This window comes from Tamandua tetradactyla, chromosome 15, assembly GCF_023851605.1.
Source record: "Tamandua tetradactyla isolate mTamTet1 chromosome 15, mTamTet1.pri, whole genome shotgun sequence".
NCBI lineage: Eukaryota > Metazoa > Chordata > Mammalia > Pilosa > Myrmecophagidae > Tamandua > Tamandua tetradactyla.
In genome coordinates, this window is record NC_135341.1 from 14209903 (window position 1) to 14222029 (window position 12127).

Below are 12127 nucleotides of genomic sequence, written 5' to 3' on the forward strand. Positions count from 1 at the left end.
GAGATCTCAAACAGAGTCGAGAGGTTATCCTGGAGGTTATTCGTATGCATTATATAGATATCCCTTTTCAGTTTATGGTGTATTGAAGTGGCTAGAGGGAAGTACTTAAAACTGCTGAGCTGTGTTCCAGTAGTCTTGATTCTTGAAGACAACTGTGCAACTATATAGCTTTTACAATGTGACTGTGGGATTGTGAAAACCTTGTATCTGTTGCTCCTTTTATCCAGGGTATGTACAAATGAATAAAAAATATGGATAAAATAAATAAATAAAAGTGGAGACAAAGGGTAAAATAAATTGGGTAGATGGAAATACTAGTGATCAATGAGAGGAGGGGTAAGGGTTATGGTATGTATGAGTTTTTCTTTTTCTTTTTTTTTTCTGGAGTGGTGCAAATGTTCTAAAAAACAATCATGGTGATAAATATGCAACTAGTGATGATATTAAGCCATTGATTGTATACCATATATGGAATATATGTGCATGAAGATTTATCAATAAAAATATTTTATAAAAAAGTTGTGGGTGAACAGAACTTTTGCAGTACTCCTAAATAAAATGCACTAGAGGCATCCACTTTAATTATATGAAGAATGCATATGTATACTCTCCCAGTTAAATAAAATAAAATAAAGCCTTTGACCTCTATTATCTCCAATCCCAACATCCACTATAGAAGTAATAGTTTGATATAGATTCATCTAGACCCTTTTCTAGGACATACTCTATTTTTAAAAAAGTGATTAAAACAATTCCTTTTCTAGGACCATTCTCTACTTCAAATAACTGCCTCCTATTGTATCTACTTCCTATGCTCCAATTTTGATCCCTCTAATTTTCTAAAAGTTATAAATTAATACACAAAAACAACTAACTTTAAAAACAAGGTCTAAAAGACTGACATATTATTGGAAGCTAATTTTTCTTAAAAGTTCAGGCTGAAACTCAAAGAAGTCAATAAAGAGAGACACATTCAGGGCAAGAGCCAATATCCTAGCACTGATTGCAGCTATAACCTCGAGTAAAGCCACCATACTGATTTACATATTACAAAATGCAGATCCCACCCACTTATTTTAGTAGGGCAGTGTTAAAATTACACATATCCACAATCCTTCTTATACAGAGCATCCTTACAGAAGGAAGACCATCAGACGCCTTTCAAATCAGAATCCTTTCTTTAATTGTTGGGATTAAGTAGGTGACATTTGTGAAAGAGACTGGTGATCCTTTCATGTAAGATTCAGTATCGCAGACATTCATTTAAAAATAAATAGAAAGGTGGGGCCGCGGTGGCTCAGCGGGCAAAGTGCTTGCCTGCTATGCCGGAGGACCTCGGTTCGATTCCCGGCCCCAGCCCATGTAACAAAAACGGAGAAACAGAATACAATAAAACAAGAAAATGTTTAAAAATGTTTCCCTTTCTTCCTTCCTTCCTTCCTTCTATCCTTCCTTCCTTCTCTCTGTCTTTAAAAAAAAAAAAATAAATAAATAAATAGAAAAACAGCCAGAAATGGATGAGGTTTCAGTCTTAAATGCTAAAACATAGCAAAAGCTATAATACTGCAGAGGGGCACAGGGAAGAAAAAACTGAAGAACGCAACTAGAATTTCAGGAAAAAGTTTGTATTAAAATATGGGTGTAGGGGTATCAGGCTGGGTAATTAAAAATCATTTAACTACTAGTGGTCAATGAGAGGGAAGGGTAAGGGATATGGTATGTATGAGTTTTTTCTTTTTATTTCTTTTTCTGGAGTGATGCGAATGCTCTAAAAAATGATCATGGTGATGAATACACAACTATGTGATGATATTGTGAGACATGGATTGTACACCATGTATAGACTATTTGTATAAGATTTATCAATAAAAACATTATAAAAATCATTTAATACAAAATAAATATATTATTAAATTATATAGAACTATACAGTATATGAACTGGCTGCCTAGGCCATCAGATCTTCAGAATATAGTGACCTGCAGTTACGACTTCTGGATGTTGTGACAGAGACGTGCACAGCAGTGCTCTCTGTCTAATAATCAAAAGTTACCATCATGGCCTTCCACATCGTTTAGATCATTATAAGTTAACGCACACTGTCTATAATTGAAAAAAACAGATTAAAATTAGTTTTAAAGCGAAAGAAAATGACCTTATGGGTGACACTTAATACATCAAAGTAAGGTCTTGCAGAGGATTCCAAGACCCTGCAGGGAAAGGGATTCTCCGGGAAGGTGCAGAGCCGCTCCTGGAACCTGGCACGGAGTCCCATTCTCCCTCTGAATGAGAACGTGGCCTTGCAGAAGCTGAGTTTCATTCAAAAACAAAAGATTACCAGTGTTTGTGAAGAGTGCCTGAAGTAGAAGCTCACAGACTTTTGTGTAAATCACACCGAATAGTGACTTAGTATATAGATAATTCACGTTTGACTGTATTATGGTATTACAAGAATTCTCAGGCATAGCAGGTCCTCACAATATGTGGGCAGTGTCTCTAGCAATGGGTCCCCACAGGGGGACCAAGGCAGGCTCATTTGAGACCTGCTGTATCTGTTCCTGCTTCTTGAGGTCACAGTGATGCTAATAAAGTTCTGTATTCCTGTCTAAATAAATCAAAAAGAAAATCTAAGCTTACTGTGTGGTGTAGTTGTCCCTTCTGCCAATCCATAACCCACCTGTAACTCCACACACCCTTTTTGATGTTTCTTTATGATACCTAAAAAAATAACTGATACCATGAAAATTCAACTCCAGGTCGCGTTTGTGATTTGAGGAGAAAAGCCAGCAACTAGGTCACCCATCCTTTCCTTCACTAGTGAACTCTCGTGGACCGTCGGTTGTAGCACAAAGGTTAACAAGGAAGCAGGACTTCTGTCCCGACTCACTACGATCAAATGAGAGACAGGTGCCGAACAAACAACAAAAGTTAATTCAGTTTACAATGCAGAGGGCCCTGAAAAATGTGTTTCTAAACATCAAGCACCGTTTCTAATTGCATGGCAATTTACCCAACTCTTTCAATTATGTGGGATAGTTTTTTAAAAACTGAAAGATTTAAAATATAAATTTCTTCAAGCTACTTTAAAATAAAGTATTTTAGAATAAAAGATTTTAAAGTAACAACAAACTTTTTTCCTTTTAAACTCATGCAGATTTTCTCCTAAGCAGAAAGGAAAAGTAGAATGTACAATCTATTCCAGAGAGAACACCTTGCCTTTACATCTTTAAATTCCAAGATGGGATGGAAAGGGAAGGGAAGGGAGGAGAGGAGAAGGGCAGGGAGGGGAAGGGAAGGCAGGGCAGGACAGAGGGAAATCCTTGGCAATGCCCTACAAATTTTTGAATAGGGAAATTTTTCAAACTATAAGCTAATGTTTTTAATCTAAAAACTGTTACGGTCCAATTTGGGGGATGAGGTAGAGGGAGAGAAATCCTGATGAATTTGCCAGTCCAAGATCAGGATAAGCAGGTACTCCTATAATCAGACAGGAAGATGTGACAATGAAACAGATGCTTGATGCATGTGCAGAGGATAATGCAATAGTACCATGATGTTTCTTTAGCTCGGAGAACTGGCACACATCTATAAGGCCTGTCCCTGGTTACTCTGCTTTTCTTTGAAGGAAGCTAAACCAAATTACAGACCTCAGGTTGTATAACTAACATGTCAATACCTCCTCCATTAATTGTTTCTTAATGACTTTTTTATTAATTTGCAATTTGAAATACACATTGCATTCACTACTCAGAAAAATTCATTACGCATTCCAAATGTTGGTGCATTTGTGGTAAGGAGGCATCCTTAAATTACAGTACCCAATAGGATAAGGTTGTTCTTAAGAACTTTGAGGAATATCTCTAGTCTGTACAAGTGTAGTAGTAAGACCAATTGTTCCACGTCATCCAACAGGAAAATCAATACAGACATACCTCATTTATTGCGCTTCACTTTATTGTACTATGTAGGTATTGGGTTTTTTATAAATTGAAGGTTTGTAGCAAACCTGCATCAAGCAATTTTATTGGCACCAATGTCTCAACTACATTTGCTCACTTCATATCTCTGTGTCATATTTTGGTAATTTTTGCAATATTTCAAAGATTTGCATTATTATTCAATCTGTTATGGTGATCTGTGATCAGTGATATTTGACATCACTATTAGTAATTGTTTTGGGGCACCAAAAACGGCACCCTTATAAGACAGTGATTTAGCTGATAAATGTTGTGTGTGTTCTGACACCTCCACCAACCAGTCATTCCCCCTTCTGTCTCCCTCTCCTAGGGCCTCTATATTCCCTGAGACACAAATATAATGAAATTAAGCCAATTAATAACCCTACATTGGCTCTAAGTGATCAAGTGAAAGGAAGAGCCAAATGCCTCTCACTTCAAATCAAAAGTTAGAAATGATTAAGCTTAGTGAGAAGGTATTTTGAAAGCACTGAGAAAGCAAAAATTTTGTGTGACTTTCTTTACCATGATATTCACTTATTGCGGTAGTCTGGAATCAACCCTATAATATCTTGGTGGTGTGCCTGTTGTAGGAATAAACCCATAAGTTAATTTGAAATCAATATAGAAACCATAGACTAACATTGCAAAGCTTCATGAACACAGAGACTGCACAATGACTAAGTGAGGAATAAGTGAGACAGATTTCTGACATATAATCTGAATTCCAAACAACAGTCCTTGGAGTTTTTCATGAAGTTCACCAGAAGGTTTCAACCATTTTTAAACGTGCTTTATAAAGCTTCATAAGATATTTTAAATGTAATTCTGATAAAGAAAGAGATTTACCTAAAAACACTAATTCAGTTTTTCAAAATCAGTCATTCATTTCACTGACAGTAAAATGTTGGTAATCTGACTTTGTGCATATGTGATGAAAACTATAGCCTTTCTTTCAACTTCCTGCAAAACAGACTGGAGACAGATTTAACCAGGTTTCTCTAGCGCATGCTAGCATATATGATTGTTCATAGCTGTTTCCACCAAGAAGCAGGTGTGTTCCATTTTAACAATTTAAATCTTTACGCAAGCTATATTATAAAAAAATATTTACTCAATATAATCTGTATCATAATGTGCTGAATCAGTCATTCTGTATGACACTTTCCTTGAATTATATTCACGTAAAAATGGTCCAAGATTAAACAAGTTAACTCTTTTTGCTACTCGGCATTTACTTAAAAAAATCATGCTTATGATTTCAAAACTATAAAAAGGGAAAAGAAAAACTGAATACATTTCTCCCACTTGCCTAAAATAAATATTTCATAGTAATATTCCCATACAACCCATATACACACAGAGAACTTCTGAAAATACGTAAACTATCTTTATAAAGCACTAAGTCTTTAAGTTTTTGAAGCAATTGCTGATATGATACTATCCTAAAAAATGCTATTTTAATCTCTTGAAATGTTACCTTAAATGAAATCATATATTTTTATTTGGTCCTTCATTTAAAAGTAATAGTGATCACACCTATCCATATTGCTATCCCTATAACTGTTTTTCTTCTCTTACACGACACATTAAACTAGTTTAAATAATTGAAATGTGAAAATACAAAAGTAGAAAAGAGAGAAATTCTATTCAGTTAGAAATATAAATTTACCCACTGCTCATTTTTAGTTAATCTATGTCTTCCTGTTTTTAACTCTGGACAGTTTTCTGGCAGACCTAAATTGGAGAGCATAATTCAAGCCAGAATTTCCAGGACACAGAAATATTTAAGGAAAATGGGGATATTATTCATATTAATGTAGATTTAAATGTTAATCATTTTCAAGAAAACATTTTAAGTATCAGCACATTTAGAAAATATGTGCATTTTTAAAATGGTATAGAAATGATGTTGTAACACATTTAAGTTTAGGCGATTTTCCTACCATCAGATGCAACTGCCTTAACAGGAATATTGATATTAATTAATATGCTTTAAAATAACATAAAACATTATTTTTAAAATTGCACATAAACTAATACAAAAATGACTCCATGTGCCATCTCTTAAAATTTGCCCCAGGTTTAAAAAGTAGACTATCATAATGAATAAAATAGTAAATAAAATAATCTTATTATTTAATATAACTGTAAACAATTTAAGGTACAGACAAAACAAATATGATTCGTGTAAACACCAGACAACTTAAATCAATAGTGACCATGAATTTTCACCTAACCAGACTTGAAATATTCTGTTCTAGAGAGAAAACCTTGACTTTACTTGAGTGAAAAGGTGGAGAAGAGTAAAATATACACTAATTGTGGCAATATGTGGAACTTCAATCTCATTAGAGTAAAATTTTATGTTAAATTATGTGGCTCTTTTCTGTCATGGTTGAATTTTGGTTGCTTTCTCGTATCAAAAAGCTTTGTTATTTTGGTATTATATTTTTAAAATAGTCTGTGCAAATAAAACATAATTGATTTTTAATTTGTTTTTAAAGAACCTCTTTCCTGGTAAGAATCATATATTGCTTCCTGATTATGACACATCATCCCTCTACTTGCTTCAATAGCAAACTTTAAATACTAGGAGATGGTTTTTCTGAGCACACAGAATGAATCCAAGCATCAACAATGAATCACCAGCGTGTAAAGTTCACATTGTTTAATGAAAAGTAACATTTGGGACTCTTAGAATGAATCAATTAGGGGAATGGGTAAAAAAAAAGAACTACAAAAGTAAGGGAGTTTCCCTATACTTTCCCTGGGTCAGTCATATTCAAAGGAGTTGTGGTATTTACCTTTAAACTAGGAGAATCTCTTTATGTGATATGGAAGGCACATGTGAAACAGAATTCTATTCTGAGACTCGTTACAATTTTCCTTAGTAATTAGTAAGCTATATGTCTGGGATAGAATGATGCTAATAAGCTCCTACAGTTTCTACTCTAGCAAGAAATCAAAGAGACCTAAAGCAGACAACTCACTTCGGTAACAGGATTATGCAGGCAGGTTATTAAAGCATTGAAAGCTCTTCTATAGTTTTATATCTGAAGAGACTTTGTAAAAGAAATTCTACAGTCAAGATTATTTACTAAACTAAAACAAAAAATTTTAGAATGGTCATGGAATATAGTTAGGAAAAATATATACGCCAGTTATTAGAAGAGACCTGGTTCAGATAATTTTTATATTTTAAACTTTTCCCAAGGAAAGATGGAAAAATGTCATCACAACAAATACTTATTTCTACCTGAGATTTCTCATTGAGCATTGATAATCCTGCGTCATTTACTGAGGGTCATTACTGAATTTAGTGATGTAGTTTGCATCCTTTTAAAAAACAGAGCCATGTAGGAATCAATGGAGTTGGAGTTTACAAATATGATACACACAGGTCAATATAACTGAACATACATTCATATAAATAATACACCTAGAAAATGGAAGACATTGGGGGAAGCGGCTTGGTTCCACCAACAAGAGCGATGCTCACATACCTTGAGGACTTCCATTGGCACCTGGGTGGCAGAGGGTAGGGTGGTGGGCACGCTGACGTTTATGGCTGGGGTCTGGCTCACCGGCACTCTCTGTTGCATGAACTGGGCGGCCTGCAGCTTCTGCTGCTGCTCCCTGCGCTCCTGCTCCTGCATCTGCTCACGCATGAGTTGCTGGCGGAGCAAGATGCGTGACGTCATACTGGAGGAGCTTATCGGAGGCTTGGCGGCCCCAGGATGCTCCGCGGAACTGAGGTGGGAAAACCAAAAGACACACGTTTAGTTTCCTAATGAAAAGCTTCGTTTGCATTTGGGGGTATCCTAAATTGCACCAAGCTCAGAAATGAGCCTGTGCAAATATAATCAAGTTGCAGAATGGTACTCCACATATAATTGAAAATCAAGAGGTTGACAGGATTTTAGTCATTAGTAGTTGAATTAAAATAAGTCAGCTTGATTACATCTATGCATTTTTATCATGCAGCTTAATTTTTTTTTAAAACATTTTATACTGCACACTACTCATCACCACCAAATATAGCACTACCATATGTAGGGCCAAGAAGAGTGTGTCTTACTGGCATCCGGATTTCCACATTTACATTGCTTGATTTGCTTTTTATTATTGAATTTCGTGCTATGTAATTCCAGGAAGATATCTAAAATGTTTACTAACAAGGTATGGTTTAAAGAAAGGTCAACTTTGTCATAAGGAAACTTTACTAATATGGGAAATAAAAACAATTAATGAATGAAGCATTTGGGCCAGACTGTTAACACTGAACTCGACCTCAGCCTTTGAGAAAAGGAGCAGAAGACAAGCTGGTTTGACAACCCAATTCTTCCTTGCGGGGTTTTCTTTGTACCATCTTTTCTTCTGATTCATTTTGGCATGCCCTCTACAATGCACACTCAGTGAGTTCCCCATGAGGCCTACTCCTAATGGTCCTGTGGATCCTTGTTCTCTCCAAAATCATTTAAAATACTTAAAACACTCATCACAAGTTAAGCATAAAAACCTTCCTAATTATCCTAAATGTGGTTTTGATTGCTTATCTTGCCACCTCTACGATATCAAATTATATAAACCTCTTTGCCTTACCTACCATATCTGGAAAAAGAGTGGATAGAGTTTTACCCACATACCCATTTACAAAAGCAGGAGATATTTAAAAATTTCTATTGCATCATTTGTATTTTACAGCTTTACCTACCTCTTAGGGATTTTCTGAGGATTGAGTAAAAGAATATATATAAATTCCCTAGGACAATGAGCTCCATGCAGTACTGCCTTAATAAATGTTTGCTGGTTGCTATTATTATCTAGATTATATAATTGTTTATTTATTTCTGGGAATATATATATATATATATTTAAATCTCTTTTTAAGGCAAACACTACAAAACTATAGTACCTGCAAACAAGAATAAAATAACTTTTGAAAAAATATTCACTCTTGAGTGAGTCACTGTTCAAGGGAAGAATTTGCACCTGTAACTTCCTTCCTTGAGTGTAAATCCCCAGTATTGTCTTTACCTTCTAATAAAAGTAAAAAAAAAAAAAAAAGCCTTTAAATCATTTGACCATTCCAACGAGCTCCTTAAAGATAAGAATCTTCAAATTCTGAAGATAGCAAAACATTCCACAGTTTCAGAAAAACTGCATAATAAATATTATATTATTTGTTTATTTTCACCATGGGAAACTGGTTCAATAAACTGTAATAGTTTCATATAATGTAATACTACATGCAGCCATTAAAAATGGTATAAAAATATATTTATTGACATGAATAAAACTACACAATATAATGAAATCTGATAAAGCCAGATACAAAACAGTATTTAAGGTATGATCCCATTTTTTAAAAAGAGGGGAAAAAATGTGCACTACAAGAAAAGTGTAATAATAATAATGCTACTCTGAGCCACTGCTGGTAAACATTATCATAATTCTTTAAGGAAACAACTTAGCCATATTATCAAAAAGCTATAAAATTGTTCATAAAATTTGATTGTGAAATTCCACTGGTGGACAATTTTACCAAGAAAATAATTCAAAAGGTGGAAAATTTTACATTATAGAGCTACTTACAAAATGCTCAGAATACTTACAAACTATTCTGAAAAACCGAAATTTGCCCAATAATATAAGAATGGTTGAGAAAATTATGATACGTGATATTGCTAAAATATTAGTTTGCCATTTTTACAGAAAAACTGTAGATGTACAGAGCAAAGTGAAAAATGCATCTAATAAGAATATTATGATACATGAGATTGATAAAATACTTTTTTTATAAAAAAGTTGTGCATCTACAGAGCAAAGTGGAAAGTATATGCAATAAGAATAAATTCAGTGCCTGCCTATGCAAAATAAAAAGAATAAATTAAAAAGTAAGATTCAAAATTGTATTTATATTCTGATTAAAATAAGTAAGGCAAGGGTATGTATAAACATACACATCAGCAGGTGATATATACAGATGATAATAGTTTCCAGAGTGGGAGTGGAATTACAAATTAATTTATTTTTCTTTATACCCCCCCCAAACTATAATAAAGCCATAATATTTTTCAACGGCAGAATATATACCACTACAAACTAATTTAAGAACTTGAGGAAGTGACTCCACGATCAACAGTTACCATATGGTTAGAAAAGAAGAGCTTAAGTCTGTCAGTATTTTGACAATACAATGGAGAAGCAGTGATAGTATCCAGCACACTGAATCTCTTGAAAGTCTTCAGCATCTCAAAAAACTTAAACCCTCTTTTGTTTACAGTTTCCTATATTTTTAGTTAGAAAACACACATGTACACAGAAACTGAATGATATTAATACCCTACTTATTATTTTAATATTATCCATTCATCCACATGATAAAAATATTTAGCCATTAGTATTACCTATTCACTTGGAAAGACTCTCTACTAAAAGAGCATCAAAAGAAAACAGATTTTCCCACTTTTGAGTACATATTCAAAGCTCAAGCATACTTTCCTAAGCCAAGAAAAAAAGAGAGGAAAAAAAACCCAAACTATTGAAAAATAAATAAATAAATAAACTGTCTTACGATTCAAAGCCTGTCAGGTTAAAACATTCCCAGAGAGACTGATCCTTTTGATAAAAACAGGAGCAAACCTTTGTGCTGTAGCAAATGCAGCTGTGCAATAATCGCACTAATTAGCTGCTCAAGACAAGTCATTGGTTGTAAGACTGAGGAAAAATCCTTTCAGTTAACAGTAAAGCATTCTTGAGACATCTTAAATTAAAATTACTAGTTATCAACCATGCTGAGGCTTCAACTTAAAATTAGCGACTTTATATCATTTAAAGCATTTTCTGAAATATCCTATCAGAAAAAAAATGGACATAGTTATATAGTAAACCAGTATAAAGTGAATCCCACTAAAGAAATTCTAACAAGATTCAGCTAATTGATATTACTTTAATGACTCTTTCAAAAAAGTGTGCAAAGGAAGCACTGTAGTCATTTCATTGCACACACTCCCTGCAGGATATTTCCATGTTGTTAAAAATGACTCCCAGATTCTCAGCTCTGTCCTCAATCTTTTAGACATTCCTTTCTCTTAGAAATAATTGAATCTGCAATTAGCACCTTATAGACAAGTAAAGATGATGATCTCTCCATTTCAAAATGTTAGCAAGACAAACGAGCATAATGTTTTAAACTCAAAATCAAGCTTCATGTGAAAACATTCCTGGCGGCCACGGTGCTTATTTTAAAAAAAAATGAGGCTCTGATGCCGAAGAAACTAATGCTAAGCAAGGACAGTTGCCCAAATTTATTTAATTATAAAAGCTAACTGAATTCATCCAGGGTCCATGAAGCTCAATCTTCTCTAGATAATCCTAATTCCATGAGTCTGATTCCTTTTAATCTGATTATTTAAAGGTCATTTATTCAACAAATAGTTATTGGGTGTCTCCTCTGTGCCAGGTGCTGGAAATACCTATTTTCTAATAATGTAATGTTTAAAGTCATGGTCGCCTAATTTTACTGAAATGCCTTAAAATTAAGGCAATTATCTAGATGATCTGAATTTTATCTAATTCTAAGTGAGAAGGTGTACACAGCTCGCCATAAGAAATTATCCTTTGAAAGCCAAATGAAGAACAGAGAAGTGCCTTTACTGGCTTCACTGAAGCCAGTCACACAACTTCCCTAAGAACTGGGAATCACTCAGTAGTGACTCAAGGAGGGCAGCCATCAGCTGGACTCAAGGTCTAGCTTAGACACTGCTGAGCAGCATGATCTTAAAGAAGCCACTTAACCTCTCTGAGCCTCTGCAAAATCCACTTCCCAAATGTACTGCAGCAACTGACTGAGCTAAAGTTAGCTAAATTAAAGCACTTAGCTCTGCAGCTTGAAGACAGTGTATGGACGATAGGTAGCGATCACATGTGAGCTGAGTTCTGGTTGAACTTAAATATTTTCCATTAACCTTCAAAGCCTCTCCCTTCTTAGTGATGGTATAGATATGTGAATATGGACTCTGAATTATCCAGTGCATTACTAAATTCAAAATATTTTATTTCACTGCCATCATCAACCACTTAAATCTATCAGGAATTCCATTACCTCTAATACCTTGGCATCTAAAGGACATCTGCCTGATCACCCTTTGAAAGTGATACCAACA

At 34.4% G+C, this 12127-nt stretch overlaps 1 protein-coding gene across 6 annotated transcripts in view; it reads right to left on the bottom strand.

Moving 5' to 3' along the window:
• The window catches only part of MITF (melanocyte inducing transcription factor), a 264586-nt gene that overhangs the window by 109776 nt on the left and 142683 nt on the right, over positions 1-12127 (bottom strand). For all 6 annotated transcript variants that reach the window (XM_077128730.1, XM_077128729.1, XM_077128732.1 and 3 more), the window contains exon 2: positions 7463-7709. In XM_077128730.1, the coding sequence (XP_076984845.1) occupies positions 7463-7709 (247 nt within the window). The remainder of the gene's footprint in view (positions 1-7462; positions 7710-12127) is intronic.